We start from the raw sequence: 17935 nt of genomic DNA on the forward strand, positions 1-17935 counted from the left end.
CCCCATTTGAAATTAAAAGAGTTCTATCTTTTTATTGCTAAAAGGGATTCCTGCCAGGTCAACCTTCCTTATCAGATTACTATGAATTGTAAAATTTCAAAGTTAATTTTTTTATCAAGAATATGTTTTGATATCAACATGGATGGGACTGGAAGAGATTATGCTAAGTGAAATAAGTCAAGCAGAGAAAGTCAATTATATGGTTTCACTTATTTGTGGAACATAAGGAATAGCATGGAGGACATTAGGAGAAGGAAGGGAAATATGAAGGGGGGGAATCAGAGGGAGAGATGAACCATGAGAGACTATGGACTCTGAGAAACAAACAGGGTTTTAGAGGGAAGGGGGGTGGGGGGGATGTGTTAGCCCGGTGGTGGGTATTAAGGAGGGCACAGGGTGTTATACGAAAACAATGAATCGTGGAACACCACATCAAAAACTAATGATGTATTGTATGGTGACTAACATAACATAATAAAATAAAAAAATAATAAATAAAAAGAATATGTTTTGAATATTTTCATATAGAACTGAACATTAAATACGAAGGAAAATTAGAATATGGGAGCTATAAGCATTAAAGAGACCTATGTTTCTTTTTTTAAAATTTTTTATTGTTATGTTAATCACCATGCATTACAACATTAGTTTTTGATGTAGTGTTCGATGATTCATTGTTTGTGTATAACACCCAGTGCTCCATGCAATACGTGCCCTCTTTAATACCCATCACCAGGCTAAGGAGACCTATGTTTCTAATAGGCAAATATTAAAATATGGAGTGTTAAACTTTATTTTTATTAGCTAATTAAAATGTGAGCTTTATAATAGAGATTAGCAAGGCATTTGAACACTTTAAGAGGCCCTTCAAGTCTGCTCATAAATAAGAAGGAAATGGAGGGAAATGAGCAAAAACACCAAGAATATAGTGCTTGAGATCATGGGTATATTTGTACAGTTATCTAGTGTAGTTGCATTGAGGGCAGGCCAAATATATTAATGCTTTTTATTCATTTTGATGCAATAATCCTGCATCTATCCTGAGTTTATTCACTTTGTCAACAAGAGATCAAAAAAATGAGCCCCTTTTGGGTTTGCATATGTGTTTGTAAATTATGCCACTTTTGCAGATAAATTGCTCATAATTAGCCATGTGGTCCTACCCAGGAGACAAAGAACATCTAATGCTATTGAAATCAGCAAATTGACCTTCTTTTTGAAAAAGTGATTAAGTAAGGAAGATATCCTTTTTTGGACCTGAGCTAAGTAGAATAAATAGAAGGTTAAACTCATTAAAATAATTTTGAAAATTTTAGGGATTATTGGTAGCATAGAAAGAAGGCTAAATTAAGCTTTCACTTCATTGGAGTGGTTTGCTATTTTCTTTTTTTTAAGATTTTACTTATTTACTTATTTGAGAGAGAGAGAGTGCATGCATGTGAGTGGGGGAGGAGCAGAAAGGGAGGGAGAAAGAATCTCAAGCAGACTCCGTGCTGAGCATGGAACCCGATGAAGGGCTCACTCTCATGACCCCGAAATCATGACCTGAGCTGAAACCAAGAGTCAGAGGCTCAACCAGCTGAGCCACCCAGGCACCCCTGGTTTGCTATTTTTAATTCAGTTTAACCTTAACAGCCTTAAACAAGACTGAATTAGGCAGAACATAGTTCTAATATTGGTAATGTTTATCTGTAAACTGAAAGGTTCTAAATATAAAAATTTTACTAGTACTTTCTTCTTAACTTAGTTCTTAAAATAGTATTACTTTATCTTCGTTTTTTAAAATTAATTTGAAAGAAAAGGCTGGAAGTTTTTGACAGCTTTCATCCATCTTGTTGTGTGGAACATATTTACATTTGTACCCAGACAGTGCTAGACACTGTGCCCCACCCTTCCTCTCTTATTATAGCCTCTTGCTGACTCTGTATCTGTCTCTCTGTCCCTCCCTTCCTCTCTTCTCTTTGTGTGTGTGTGTGTCTAACTCTGTCTCCATCTCTCATAATTTTTTTCTTACTTCTGGTTACCATACCTATAGCCGATAGGCTTAAAACCTCACTTACAAATTTGTATTTGGATTGATTATGTGGAAATTACTAGAACCTTAAACCCTGGTAACCGCTAATATGGTCTCTATCTCTTTAGGGATTATTTGTTTTTCACTCAGCATAATTCCCTGGAGATTTATCCATGTTGTTGTGTGTATCAATAGTTCCTTCCTTTTTATTGCTGAATAGTGTTCTGTGATGTGGATTTAACAGTTTGCTTAACCATTCTCATCCAGTGATGACATTTAAGTTTCCAGTTGTAGACTATTATGAATACAGCTGCTATGAACATTCCTACATAGGTTTTTGTATAAACATAAGTTTGCATCTCTGCAATGAATGCCCAGGAGTGCAGTGGGTTGTATGGTAATTGCATATTTAATGTTTTTCCAAAATTGCCAAAATTTTTCCGAGTGGCTATATACCTTTACATTCCCACCAGCAATGTTTGAGCAGTCCAGTTCTCTATATCCTCATCTGCTTTTGGTGGTATCACTGTTTTATTTTAACCATTTGGATAGTATAGAGGTACTATATACCTCTGTGGCTTTAATGTGTGTTTTCTTAATGGCTAATGACAATGAACATCTTTTGATGTACTAATTTGCCATTTGTATATCTCTTTGGTGAATTGTCTATTCGTGACAGTTGTCCATGTTCTAATTGTTCATTTTTTCACACTCAGTTTTCAGATTTCTTTATATATTCTAAGTTATTGTCCTTTCTTGGATATGTGATTTGCAAATATCTTACCTCTGTAGGTTCTCTTTTTATCTTTTTAAAAATTTATTTGTTTTTAATTCAAATTCAATTAATTAACATATAATGTATTATTGGTTTCAGAGGTAGAGGTCAATGATTCATCAGTCTTATATAATACCCAGTGCTCATTACATCACATGCCCTCCTTAATGTCCATCACCCAGTTCCCCCATCCCCCCACCTCTTTTTGTCCTCTTAACAAGGTCTTTCTCAAAGCAAAAGTTTTTAGTTTTGATGAAGTCCAGTTGTCAATTTCTTTTTCTTTTTATGGGTAATTTTTTTTTTTTAATCTCAAGTCTAAGTATACTTTGTCTAGCCTAAGTATTGAAGATTTTCTCCTGTGTCCTTTTTTTTTCCTAAAAGTTTTATGGCTTTATGGTTTACATTTGTGTTCATGATTAATTTTGAGTTAAATTTCAAATGAAGTTTGAGACTTTATTTGAAGCTCATACTTTTCTGACTATGAATATCCGGAGTCTACTTCCTTTATTGTATTGCTTTGGCACTTTTGTGAAAAATCAGTTGGGCATGTATGTGGCGTCTACTTATAGGTTCTCTATTCTGCTTTATTGATCTGTCTATTCCTCTACCAAATCCATACAGTACTGATTATTGTAACTATATGGTTAAGTCTTGATATGAGATAGAGTGATTTGTCCCACTCTATTCTTCTTTTTCAAAATTGTTTTAGATATTCTAATTCCTTTACCTTTCCATATAAATTTTATTTTTTTCCAACTTTGTTAAGGTGTATGGGCCATAAAAATTGTATATATTTAAAGTGTATAAGGTGATGGTTTGATATATATTGATAGACGTTGTGAAATAACTACCACAATCAAACTAATTAATGTATCTTTCACCACACTTAGTTACCTTTTCTTGTGTGTGTGGTGAGAACACTTAAGATCTACTTCATGGCAAAGTTCAACTATATAATATATTATTAACTATAGTCACCATGCTGTTCATTAGATCTCCAGAACGCATTCATCTAATAACTGAAAATTTGTATCTTTTGACCAATAGCTCTTTTTTTCCCCGTCCTGTAGCCCCTGTTAACCACAATTCCACTCTCTGCTTCTAGCAGTTCAATTTTTTTAGATTCCACATATAAGCAAGATTATGAAGTATTTAACTTCCTGTGTCTGGTTTATTTCACTTAGCATAATGTCCTCCAGGTTTCTCCACATTCATGTTTTCACAAATGACAGGATTTCTCTTTTATGGCTGAATATTATTCGTGTGTGTGCACATGCACATGTGCATATATACACTACTTTTTCTTTATCCATTCATCTGTCAACAGACAAAGGTTGTTTCCATATTTTGGCTATTGTGACTAATGTTGAAATGAACATGGAAGTTCAGATATCTCTTTGAGATCCTGATTTCATTTATTTTGGACATATACCCAGAAGTGGAATTGCTGGATCATATGGTAGTTCTATTGTAAATTTTTTTATGAACCTCCATACTGTTTTCTATAATGACTGTACCAATTTGCATTCCTACCAAAAGTGTACAGGGGTTTCCTTTTCTCCATACCTTCAACAATACTTGATATCTTGTCTTTTTGAGAATAGCCATCTTAACATGTGTGAGGTGAAATCTCCTTGTGGTTTAGATTGGCATTTCCCTGATGATTAATGATGTTGAGCACATTTCATATACCTGTTGGTCATTTGTATGTCTTCTTTGGAGGAACATTGACTCAGATCTTGTGCCCATTTTCTAATCAGGTTTTTTTTTTTTTTAAGATTTTATTTATTTATTTGAGTGAGAGAGAGAAAGAGAAAGAGGGAGAGAGAGAGAAAGAGGGAGAGAGAGAGAATGAGAGGGGGGAGGGTTGGAGGGAGAAGCAAACTCCCTGCTAAGCAGGGATCCCAATGTGGGACTTGATCCCAGGACTCCAGGATCACGACCTGAGCTGAAGGCAGTCGCTTAACCAACTGAGCCACTTAGGCACCCCTAATCAGGTTGTTTTTTTGCTATTGAGTTGTATGAGTTTCTTGTATATTTTAGATATTAATCCCTTATCAGATATGTGATATTAGATATCAAATATGTGGTTTGTAAACCCAGCTAGATCTGGGTTATGGGCTGCTTTAGGACCCACAGCTGGAACTGAGGTTAGCAGGCTTGTCACTTGTGGCTCCTCCTGTGTCCCCTGATGGTGTTGGTGGCAGAACCAAGACCAAATGGGGCTTGCAACCCAGAGTTCTGATGACCTCATATGCCCTTGGGAGTCTCCTTGCTTCCATTTGGAAAATGTAAATAATTCTCACTCTTTTCTTGACATTTCCTCTCATTCTTTGTGGGAAATGCTGTTAAAAGTATTCAAAGTACTGTATGTGAAGAAAGAACATAGGCCTCTTTTTAGCAACAAAAAAAGAAAAGAAAATGTGGTGAGAATGGACATCCTTGCCTTGTTTCCCTTCTTAGATGGAAAGCATTCATTCCTTCACTATTAATTATAATGCTACCTGTAGGATTTTTGTAGATGCTCTTTATCAACTTGAGGGTGTTCTGTATTTCTGGTTTTCTGATTTTTTGTTTTATTATATGAGTATTGAATGCTGTAAAGTGGTTTTTCTGCATCTACTGATGAGCTATATGACTTCTTTCATTTTGAATGTGGTGGAGGTGATTTTCAAATATCAAATGAGACTTGCATCTCTGGAATTAACCCCTTTGTCATGTTGCATACTTCCTTATACTCACTTCCGAATTCTATTTTCTAGTATTTTATTAAGGATTTTTCATCTGTATTCCTGAGGTATGTTGGTCTGTGGTTTCTCTTTCTTTCTTCTTCTCCTTTTTTTTTTTTTTTGGCACTGTCTTTTTCTGGTTTTCATATTAGGGTAATACTAGCTTTATAAAATGAATTGGGCAGTATTTCCTCCTCTTCTATTTTCTGAAAAAGATTGTATGAAATTGGTGTTAATTCTTCTTTGCACATTTGGTAAAAGTCATTATGTAATGTCCCTCTGGTCTCTGATAATTTTATTTGCTCTAAAGCCTACTTCATATGATAACCTTCCCCCTGCTATACTTTTATTAATGTTTATGTGATGTATTTTCCCCATCGTTTTACTTTTGTTTCACCTATATCTTTGTATTTGAAGTGAATTTCTTATAGACAACATATAGATGGATCATGTTTTTTTAATCCACTCTGCTAATCTTTGTTTTTTACTTGGTTTATTTAGACCATTTACACTTAATATAATTATTGATGTGTTAGGACTTAGGGCTACCTTTTTATTTTTTGTCTTCTCTACATTCTCTTTCTGTTTTTCATTTCTGTTTTCTTTTCCCTGGCTTCATGTGGGTTACTTGAACATTTTTTATAATTTTATTTTAATTTATTTATAATATTTTTGTGTATATCTCTTTTTATAGCTATTTTATTGATTGCTCTAAGGATTAAATTTTATCACAGTCTACTGGGTCAACATTTTGCCAGTTTTTATGAAGTGTATAAACCTTACCTCTTATATCCCTTTACTGTTCTCAACTATGATTTTCTTAAATATTGTTTTTATATTCGTTTAGAACTATATCAGGGAGTGTTATAATTGTTGCTGCAACTCTAAATACAATTTTGAAAACCCAAGAAGAGTAGGAAAGCCTATTGTATTTACCTGTATATATCTATTTTTATTTCGTCCTTCACACAGATCTTGAGGTTCTGTTCAGATTGTTTTAAGTCTATTTTTTCTTTGTTGTTCATATTGTTTAATTTCTGTTTTTGTCCTCAGGTTAACTGATTTTTTCTGTTTCTTCCATTCTGCTGTTGAACCCATCCATTGAGTTTTTATTTTCATTTTATTTCTCGGTTCAAAATTTCCATTCTAAAAAAATCTGTTTCTTTGCTGAGACTTTCTGTCTTTTCATTTGTCTCTGTGTATTCATAATGACCTATTGAAGCATGCTTATAATGGCTACTTTAGAATCTTTGTCAAATAATTCTAATACCTGTGTCATTTCAGCATTGTCATCTATTAATTCTTTTTTCATTTAAGATTTTTCCTGGTTCTTAGTATAAGAAGTGACTTTAGATGGTAACCTGTATGTTTGAGGTATTATGAGACTGTGGATCTTATTTAAATCTGTTTTAGAGTGCTTTGTCTGATACAGTTCTGAGAAGAGAAGTGGAGGGAGTGGGGCGGGGGAGGGGGGTTGCTACTGCCAGGTGGAGGAAAAAGTCCAAATTCCCCACTTGGCCTCCATTAATGCTGAGGGGGAAAGGACTCCTTGTTACTGCTAGGTAGATGTGAGTTCCAGCTTCCTGCTAGGCCTCCACTGATATCACCCTTGCTGGGAGAGCCAGGGGTGCTTCTTCTCACATGGCTTCCACTGAGAGGACTGGAGGAAGGTATGAGGATAGAGGGTAGCCAGGAGTACTGGTTACTGATGTCGGGTGGGGGCGGGGGTTGGGGGGGATAGAAGTCCAGGCCCCCAGGTGATCTCCATTGTCATGGTGTGTGTGTGTTGCGGGGTGGGGAGTTGATCAGGGAAGGCTCATTATAAGCCTGCAGGGATGGAAGTCCCAACATTCCATCCTGCCTTCTCTCACACCACCCCACCTGGGCTATCGAGACTTTTTATTACAGCCTGATGAGAGTGCAAGTCTGAGCTCCCCACTCACCCTTTTCTGGTGTGTATGATGGTGAGTCACAGGTTTTTCTGTGATGTTTGCCTAGATTAGAGCAGTCATTTTCTGAAAGTTTTGTATTATACTAGGCTGTCTCTTTCTTAGCCTTTAATTGGAGAGAGTAAGCTTTTGTAGAAGACTTTTTTATCTGTACCCATTGCTGTATCATGTTGCCATCTTCTTCAGTTTGAAGTCTGGGATATAAGAAAACAGAAAACCCAGGAACTCACCACTATGTTGTTCCTTAGGTCTCAAGGTCTCCAGGGCTTGGCTGGTATGCCTTCTTCTTTTTTCCACCTCTCAGTGTCTTAGGTTTAGTTGATATGTAATGTTAGGCATTTTAGTTGTGCTTCAGAGGATAAATTAGGGAAAAGTATGTCTACTCCCACCTTCCCAGAAGTAGAAGTCCTAAATTTTCCTTAATGTTAAGCAGCACTACCTCCTTTAAGGCATGACTGTTGAAGATGTCAAATCAGATGTCTGAAAGGGACCAGGAGAATTTTGTCTGTTGTGTCCCCACATTCCTTTTCAACTTAAATGTGAAGCATTTCTGTGACTGTGTTCTATTTGATAGTGAAGGTAGAAGTTCCTTTGGGTCTTGATGTCATGTTCTTTGAAAGATTAGAGCTGTCAAAGTGTCTGAAGGTTTCATTTGTAAATAACATTTATTTTAATGTCTGGGCAATTCTTGAGCCTGTTGATAGTCTTTGCTCACTCCCTGCATTTCTCCAAGGCAATCATCTACCAGAGTAGGAGACCTGAGGGAGCTCAAGCCCAGGCAGTGACATGACATGGCCTTCTTCCATTCCCCCTCTCCTGACACAGACTTGCACTGGAAAAGTAAAATTAATTCCATTGGCATTCCCTCTTGAGCATGTGAGGGTGGGTGTCACTTCTGTTTGTCTGTTTGTTTTATTGAAGTATAGTTGACATACAATATCCCATTAGTTTCAGGTATGCAACATAGTGCTTTGGTAGTTCTGTGCATTACACAATGCTTACCATGATAGGTTACCATCTGTCATCATACAAAGTTTTACAATGTTATTGACCATGTCCCCCGTGTGGTACTTCTTATCCCCATGACTTATTCATTTTATAACTGCAGGTTTGTACCTCTGAATCCCCTTCACTCATTTTGCCCATCTCCCCACCCCAAGCCCAGCCCCTCTGGCAACTACCAATTTGTTTTCTGTATTTATGAGACTGTTTTGTTTTTGTTTGTTTGTTTCTGTTGTTTTTAGATTCCATATTTAAGTGAGATCATATGGTATTTGCCTATCTTTGTCAGACTTATTTCACTTAATATAACACTAAGTCTATTCATGTTACAAATGACAAGATCTCATTCTTTTTATGGCTGAGTAATATTCCAGTGTATATATGTACCACGTTTTCTCTATCCATTCATTCATCTGTAGCTGTCACTTAGTGGCCTAACTTGGTTTTATCTGTCCATAGAGGTGAGTCATTGCCCTTTGTATTCCTGATTTAGCAAGAACATGAGGGAAATCCAACATTGTAAATAAACTGTAACTGTAAACTATTGTATTTCTTTACTTTTCCAGGCAAAAGCTTATTATACCAAATGGAAGTTGCCCTGTTATTCTGAATACTTATTTTTGTCAGAAAGTTGTTGCCAAAGAAGATTCAAAAATAATACATGAAGCACACTGTTGGGACCCACCCCGTCCAAGAAAAAGTATCACTTTGGCTCAGATGTTTAGATTTAGGAATCTAACATATAAATCACCTGAAAGCCAGGTAAATTTTCATTTGCTTTAGATGTTTTATGCTTTGTAATAATATTGGATTTGAAAGGTATAAGCAAAGATGCTTACCTTTGGTTCCCCTTCAAATATTCAGTAAATATATATGCTAGAACATCTTGTTATTATTGTTATGCCTGAAGAAAGTATGAAGTGGTTCAGTATTTGGTAGTAGTCTTTTCACAGTATTTTATCTATATAATTGTGTTTTTTTAATCTTTATCCTAATCTATCAAAATATATGATTTTTTATTTTTTTATTCTCATTTTGTAATTACCTAAGAATTTTGCTTCAGCCTTTTACTTATCAAATTAAAAAGTTATATTTTTCTTTTTCACAGTATCTATATCCCTTGGGATAAAAAGAACTGCATAAACTTGAAATTATATGCTGTAGATTGTTTTTTGAAATTTTATTGGCCCTGAGTCATGATCATTGGCCAAGATAAATTTAGGGAACCACTAAATTTCACTCATAGAAGGCATGAAGGGCACTCCAGGGATCATTCCAGGCTGTAAGTGTCTATGACTCCATGTGCACCATCTCAGGTTCACCCAGTTAGCTGAATCAGCACTGAACAGAATGCTAAGGCTGACAGACTGTATGAGGGGATATAAGAAAAAGAAAAGTAGGAGTGCCTGGGTGGCTCAGTTGGTTAAGTGTCTGCCTTCAGCTCAGGTCCATTGGGCTCCTTGCTCAGCGAGGATCCTGCTTCTCCCTCTGCCTGCCGCTCCCCCTGCTTGTGCTCTCTCTTTCACTCTCTCTGACAAATAAATAAATAAAATCTTAAATTAAAAAAAGAAAAAAAGTAGACAAAGTTGCATCTTGTTTGTAAATGTGTCAACAAGCATACTCTCCCTTTGATTATCAAAAGAAGTATCTGAAGGGGATAATGGGGAAAAGAGGGCTCTCTAATTAATTTAATTTATGACTCAAAGTGCATTACTGCTTTAACATTTAGTTGTAAATAGCCATTGATATTAAATTCTTGAGATAACATTTTTGTCTTAAAACAGTGACAATGAAGCTGCAGTATAACATCATGGTTATGAATATAGGCTTTAGAACCAGGAATCCTGGTTCAAATTCTGCCTCAACCACTTATTGCTGAGTAACATTGGGCAATATACATAATTTTTCTGTGTTTCAATATTTTTATCTTTAAAATGGTAATAATGATATAATCTACCCACTTGGGTAGTTATGAGGTTAAATATGTTGGTTATATAAGTACAGTACTTAAAGAAAAGTACCTGGAATGTCCTCTAGAAGTGTTATCTTATTATGATATTTAATATTATTGTAAAGGGTTGTTGGGAGGCTACATGAGCCTGTAAAGTGTCTAGCCTAGTAGACTGCACACAACAAGCACTTAATAATGACTTAATTTTGAAACCCTAGTCATTCTTTTGTTTTTTAGTTTGTCCTGTTGGGATTGTTTACCTCATAAAAGAAAAATTTTCTAGATTACCATGAAGTATTGTAATAGCAGGACTTTACATGTTTTCAAAGACCCAAAATGATCTGTGCTTCTATTGATTGGAAACACTCTGCGGTTCACATATTATCTTGCTCACCTTGCCCTCCTCAACAGCATTAGTTACCTGGCAGACACAGAGGCACATGCAATGTCTTATCTTCATCATTCCTTTGGTGTTCTGCAGTTATATCAGAAGATTGCCTCATAATGTCATGATTTGGTACATACCATGCTGTTATGAGTTAAACTGAAATTGTTCCCTTTGCATGTCTTGGCCAGGTAATGTGTAGTGGTCTCACTACAATGTGGACAGACTGCACCCACGGACATGAGGAAGCCAAACAGCGCTTCCCAGCCCAAGCTCCCCTGAGGGATTCTCTCCTGGATGCAGTGGAAAGCCAGGGAGCTGCCACATGGTCAGGAGTTGGGGTCCGAGTAGTGGTACAGAGAGTTTACTATCTTCCCTGCAGATATCAGCAGAGAGGTGGTTCAGCTGTGCCACCTGGATCAGACCCACCTAGAGCTCGGTGAGTAATTAAGACACAGGCATGGGTGCTAGGGTCACTTAGAGAAAGTAGAGACTCTTCCTGGAGAAAGTAGAGCCTCTTGGCTGCATTCACCATATACATGAGTTTTTATTTTTTTGTTTTTTTCTTGCATCAAAATTTGGGACACGTTGTGTGACAAAGGAGTCTGATCTGTTTATTTAATATAAAAAGTCCTACTAAAAATTTAATTTGTTACATTTACTTTTACTTTTAGTGGTTCATGTTATTGGAAGTAATATAGACAAGAAATACTGGTATTCTAGAAAAGCCAGGACATAGGGTTACCATACCGAAAATGACCACTGCAATATCTGTCAAGGTTTATGTATCTTAAAAACCTAAGTAAATAAACGGCAATTAGTAAATCTATGGCTTTGAAAGAGTGCTATTCTAACCTATTTCAGCACTACCTAATAGAACTTTCTGCAATGATGTAAATGTTGTATATTTGTACTATCCAGTGAGGTAGTCACTGACCACGTATGGTTACTGAGCATTCAGAATATGGCTAATGGGACTGAGGAACTAAATTTCAAGTTTTATTTAATTTTAATTAACTTTATTTTAAGTAGCCCCATGTGGCTAGTGGCTACCTTGGTGGACAGCACAGCTACATAAGCCAAACCCATAATTCAAAGTACTTTGCTCATACTAACTATGGGAATGATATCTTCTTTTACTTGTACTTATGCCCTTTCTGTGTTTTTTCAAATAGCTGTAGTCATGTCATCGACTGAAGAGTTTATTTATGTCAGAGCCTTGGTATAACCTTTTGAGGTTATATGACTTTCTATGTGAAACTGCCCTCAAAGCAGTGAGATGGACTTATAATAGAAATTAAAAGTATAGATGCCAGTTCATCAACCTTTTTTTTTATATCTACTCTTAAAACACATATTGAAGAAACAGTAATTACAATATCCTATTCTTATAGTGCCTTCTGATACCATTCAGAAGGAGCGACAAGAGGGGCACCTGGGTGGCTTAGTCGTTGGGCATCTGCCTTCGGCTCGGGTCGTGATCCCAGGATCCTGGGATCCAGCCCCGCGTCGGGCTCCCTGCTCAGCGGGAAGCCTGCTTCTCCCTCTCCCACCCCACCTTGATTGTGTTCCCTCTCTCACTGTGTCTCTCTCTGTCAAATGGATGAATAAGGTCTTTAAAAAAAAAAAAAGCGACAAGAAACATTTCTGTGTTAATTATGAATCCTCTTCAGGTGGGTGGCACTTTATTTGAAAGTCCTATGAATTTCAAAAAGTCTCTTTAGGTGTAGAGTTAGAGAATATTTCTTTTGGATTTATAGGAAAAATTTTAATTTTATTTTGTTTGGAATATGTGTGTGTCTGAAATGATTATATCAGTTTTAGGGTTTTTAACTTGTAGGTGTAGACCAGTCTTGTAGTCTTTAACATAAATCTGTGGTAAACCTAAATAGATCTGAGCCAGTTATAGATCAGACATAGGTTTTATTTTATGTTTTTCATGGAATGTATCCAGCATTAGGCTTTGGAGAAGGAAATACTGGGTAACCTAAGCAATGATGATCTTGGTAAAGCTTCTCCAGCCCAGCACACAGACCACACACTCAGAGGAGATTGGGGACAGCAGGGACTGAGTCACAATGATGAGAAAGCAAGGCGAAACTGACAGTGAGGTTGCTTCCTTATGAGTAATCACAAGCAATGGACACCTTGAATCCTGTCCCTCTAGCTCCTTTGGTGGTACTTGTTTTACTTGTTAAGCAAAAAGAAGAATTGGAAGCTAACTTCTGGTGAATTGCTGCCAATGGCTGGCATTATGAATGTTTTGGATTTGTACCTTAAAAATACACTGGGACATATTAAATGAGACTGTGCTAACTTGTGGATTGAAAAAAGGCCAGGCATAAACCTCAAAAACAAGAAAATAACTTGTTATTTTCAGTTATTCAGTTATTCAGATGTAATTAAATATGCATTGTGTGTGCTGTATTTCCTGTAACACACATGAGATTATACAATGCTGAGGCTAGAAGATATTGGTCCCATTTCACAGATGAAGAAACTGAGCCTCAGAGAGTTTCTTACTTGCTGACAGTTATACAGGTGGACAAAAAGAATAACATCATGAGATATAGAATCCCAAACATGTCAGGGTTGTACAGAGTATGGAGCTGAAAGAAAGGGGATAAAATTGAGTTAGGACCAAGCTGTGATTAAGATTAAGCCTGACTGGGGGGTCAGGTCATCCTGGGCAGCAAGAGTAGTGAAAGTGCCCAGTCATTGGGGAGAATTGATTGGATTGTGTAAGAAAATGAACCTTTGAACAGAAAATCATAGCATTTGAGCTTGGGTTTGAGGACAAGGCTTCTGAGATGTCTTTTGGGTACACAAAGGTATTATTATAAAACTGATTATTAATATTTTCTAGATTCATAATGCTATAATAATGATTAAGTTCCAGTTTACAAACAAAATTAATATAGAAGTAAAATTATACTTAACACTGTACTAATTCTTTGCATATTATATATTATCAAAAGCATTAAAATATCTGCTTTGGAGGATCATTTAGAAACATGTTTGCTAATGTAGACTTTTATTTATATACATGTAGCATGTATATAAAAGAAAACATTATTAAAAGACTTAAGTTTATAGTTCGGAAGATTCCTTTCTTTTCTACTTACAGTTTCTACCTATAACTTTGGGTGAACTCCTGTGCAACACATGGGAGTCATTCTTATCCAGAGGCATGACTGCAGCAGACGGGGGAAATGGCATAGGGACTCCTTACATTGAGGGCAGCTCCAGGTCTGCTCTCTTGCCATAACTGGCTATGCCCCCGAGATCCTTCTATCAGTGAACTGAAAGACAATGTTGATTACTATGTGTTTTCCATAAAGTGCCAGAAATTACCATATCCTAAGAAATTAAGGCCTGCAAAAAAAGAAATGACTCTGTCATATGGTAAATATTTTGCCACAATAATTCTCTCTTTTCTGCCCAAACGAGGCCAGATGACTCCTCATGGAGCACTGTGGTGAGTCTTATATCTAAGTGTACTTAGTGCCTCAACCATAGGTGTCTATCTCAATCTGTTCCCAGTGCTTTAGCAGTCTCACTTTTCTAAGATCAGTAAGACCTCATCTTCTGATGGCAGACAGCCAGATTGTTGCCAACTTCGAAATAAAAGGAAATTCATTTGGAGCCAGCCAGTCCTGAACAGGGTTACATAGGTTCAGTCAAAAGGCTCATTTCTTCTGAGCTGTGAAACATTATCTAAATACACTTTAGATTTCAGGGGTGTCTGGGTAGCTCAGTTGGTTGAGCATCCAACTCTTGGTTTCCGCTCGGGTTGTGATCTCATGGGTTGTGGGATAGAGTCCTGTGTCCAGCTCCACACTCATTGGGGAGTCTGCTTGAAGATTCTCTCCCTCTGCCCCTCTCCCCACTTGCACGTGCTCATGCTCTCTCTAAAACAAATAAATAAACCTTTAAAATACATATATATACACACACACATACACATGTATATATATACACTTTAGATTATACACACACACACACACACACACACACTTTAGATTTCAGAAATACAACATGTAAGAGTCTCCTGTCCCTTGTTCTTCTGGATGACTTCTTTTAACTCAAGCTATTAAAGAAAACACTTCTACAAAGTTTCTCAAGGTGTTATAGGTCAGAATAACCAATACAAACTTAAGTTTTATAAATCACTAAAATCAAAAGTAACAAAAAAGCAACCTCGAAAGCACTCCCTAAGCACTAATCTAGGCAGACTGTTCAGAGCCCAAACCCACCTTTATCTAGAATCACTGAATATCGAATGAATGTTAAATAAATGCATGACTAATAAAGCAATAGGCTTTTTTTTTTTTTTTTAGCAGAAAGGGAGCACTGGTCTTGGAGATAATTTATAATAGAGGAAACTGAGGCAAAGAAAAAAGTGAATTCCCTGGTGACTCCCTACCTCATGGCAGAGCAGTCCCTGGATCATGTTTCCTCACTCCCCATCCATGCTGGTTGCTATTAAATATTGACTTTCTTTCTCCCTTTCTGAAACATCTGCTCCTCTCTCCTTCAGATATTTAACTTGTGGACAAATAATTTAATTTTATCCTTTAGAGATGTACATTCTTTCTTGCCTGTCATTGCAGAAGTATTGATAATGGGAGAGTTAGTCGTTTGTGAGGGCATTTAATTCAAACAGTTTGCTCAGTGGTCTTATGTTTGGACAAAAAGCTGGAATGACAGAACCTCCCAGTTTAATAGTTATCATGCATTATAGTTGTATGGAAATTCATTGAGCTGAACTCAGGAAAAGAGCTCATTTTTCTTTCTCCAAACCTTGATATTTTATTTTCTCTTTTCATCTTTTGACTCTTCCTTTAGTCTCTTCTTCTGTATTTCTTCTTCCTTTTCACTAAGGAAATATTTTTAAAAAATCCACCATTGTCTTAGGCTAGGTTCTGGGTCCTCAGTGATTAACAAAATCAGACATTGTCCTTATGCTCCTGGAGCATAGTCCAGTGGGGAAGTCCCACACAAAACAATTAAAAACAAATACATTTATGACTATAAGTTGTGATATGTGCTCTGGTAAGAAAAGTAGGACACTAGGAAAGAGACCAATAGAGAAGGGGCAGGATTTAGTTTAGAGGATTCAAGGATGGGTATTGTAAGGCAGTACTATTTAAGCTGGCACCTGAAAGATAAGTGGATGTTAGGTAAAAAGCAGATGAGAGAGAATTGCAGTGGAAGAGAGAATACCTTTGAAAGTTCAGAGGGGTGCTGGGTGGCTCATTCGGTTGGGCATCTGCCTTTGGCTCAGATCATGATTCTGGAGTCCAGGGATCAAGCCCCAGGTAAGGCTCCCTGCTCAGCGGGGAGTCTGCTCCTCCCTCTCCTTCTGCCCTTCCCCCCACTTGTGCTCTGTCTCTCTCTATCTCTCTCTCATATAAGTAAATAAAATCTTTAAAAAAACAAACCTTTGAAAGCTCCTAGACAGGAGGGAGAAGCTGATGTGGCCAAGATGTGTGGGCCAGTGGGAGAGCCCAGAGAGGCAGGCCAGCCATAGGCTGCACACATGGTCTATAGTGTTTGCCATGGCTGTCCACTGACCCAAAATAAACTTTACCTGTTTGGAAATGACTTTAGTTGTCAGATGGAAAATGGTTTGGGAAGAGGAGGAGGCACATGGACCAGGTCCCAGTGGGAGTGGAGAGACCAGGAAGAGGCAGACTGTAGGAGTCCCAAGTCAGCCTCGGCTCCTGAGTCTCGCGTGGCACCACTGGGATGTGGAGAGAAGGATCACATTCTAGGTGTGTGTGAAGACTTGAGAATGGATTGGGTATGGGGAGAGGGAAGTACAAGGAAATAATAAGAATGATGCTTGGTTTGATTGCTTGGTGGAATGATGAGCTAATTACTGAGGTGAGAAAAACTGGGATAAGAACAGGTTTGGAGGGAAGCTTAAGAATTCAGTTTGGGGCCTGTTTAGTTTGAGATTCCTGAGACATCTAAGGAGAGGTGTCAGATGAGAAAGTTGAATATAAAGATCTCACATTCAGAGAAGGATCTTAGGTTGGAGATAAACATTTGGCAGTTTTCAGCCTATAGCTGGTCGAGGAGCTCCAAAGGCACTAGAGGGCATGCAGTGAAAAGCAGATACCCCCAGCCCTCATCCCAGGTGGTTTCTCCTGCTCCTCCTCTCCACACCCCTTCTAGGAGTGTTGTGTCACAGCTAGTAAATCTAAAACCAGAGCGGCGGATGAGATCACGTTAGGGAAAAAGTAGACAGGAAGAAAAGAAGAAATGCTAGCATAGAGATCTAAAGTCCTGTAGCATTGGAAAACAGGTAGAAGATGGGACCAGCAAAGGAGGCTAAAGAGGAAGGGCTAATGGTAGAAGAGGAAAACCCAGTGTACTGTGGCAGGCACATAAGATACAGGATTTTCCATGTGTGCAAGTGGCAGCTAAGTTGGTGGTGCAGAGAAGCCTAATAAAATAAGGACTGAAAACATGTACAATGGATTGCTGAGAAGTTCCTATGTAACTTTATGAACAGGAGGTGCAGGGGAGAGGTGAGACTGGAAGCTAGTTGGTGGGGATTTGAAGAGTGAGTGGGAGGTGGGGAGGAAGGACAGGTTTTGGTAGCAAGTGCTTTGTTGATGCATAAGAGAATGAGAATGTCAAATGTTCAGCAGAACAACAAAACTCATGAAGGCATTCTGTCCATGGTTTCCAGTATAGGTACCATTTTTCTTTGCATTGAGGTACACTTATTGTGATAGGCACTGAGTAGTATATAGAATTGTTAAATCACTATATTGTACACCTGAAACTAATATAACACTCTTTGTTAAATATATTGGAATTAAAATTTTTAAAAATTGAGGTAGAGGCAGACCATTAATGGGAAAAGCAGAAGGTCTGGAATCAGAATGGTCTAGGTTCAAATGCTGATTCTGCCACTTAGTAGTAGGAAGACGGGGCAAATTCTGTTTCCTTATTTATGAAATTGGAATTATTTCTTTCCATTATCCAGGTTCATGATGAAAATTAACTGAGATTATATACGTAATGTGTTTAGCATTATGCTTCTCATATAAGGACTCAATAGAAGGTGGCTCACTAGCTCTTTAAAAGCAAGTGCAAAGATTTAAAAATTGTAA

At 37.4% G+C, this 17935-nt stretch overlaps 1 protein-coding gene and 1 long non-coding RNA gene across 2 annotated transcripts in view; both read left to right on the forward strand.

Annotated features, from left to right (window-relative positions):
- SPIDR (scaffold protein involved in DNA repair) overlaps nt 1–17935 on the forward strand; it is a 408727-nt gene that overhangs the window by 279557 nt on the left and 111235 nt on the right. Inside the window, exons 5-6 of the mRNA XM_081817117.1 lie at nt 9036–9231; nt 10997–11244. Of these exons, the coding sequence (XP_081673243.1) occupies nt 9036–9231; nt 10997–11244 (444 nt within the window). The remainder of the gene's footprint in view (nt 1–9035; nt 9232–10996; nt 11245–17935) is intronic.
- The window catches only part of LOC145720895 (uncharacterized), a 52053-nt gene continuing 49272 nt past the window's right edge, over nt 15155–17935 (forward strand). The window contains exon 1 of the long non-coding RNA XR_014144159.1: nt 15155–16582. This is a non-coding gene — a long non-coding RNA (uncharacterized LOC145720895). The remainder of the gene's footprint in view (nt 16583–17935) is intronic.

Source organism: Leptonychotes weddellii, chromosome 4 (assembly GCF_054177405.1).
Source record: "Leptonychotes weddellii isolate Sample4059 chromosome 4, ASM5417740v2, whole genome shotgun sequence".
In the NCBI taxonomy this organism is placed as follows: Eukaryota; Metazoa; Chordata; class Mammalia; order Carnivora; family Phocidae; genus Leptonychotes; species Leptonychotes weddellii.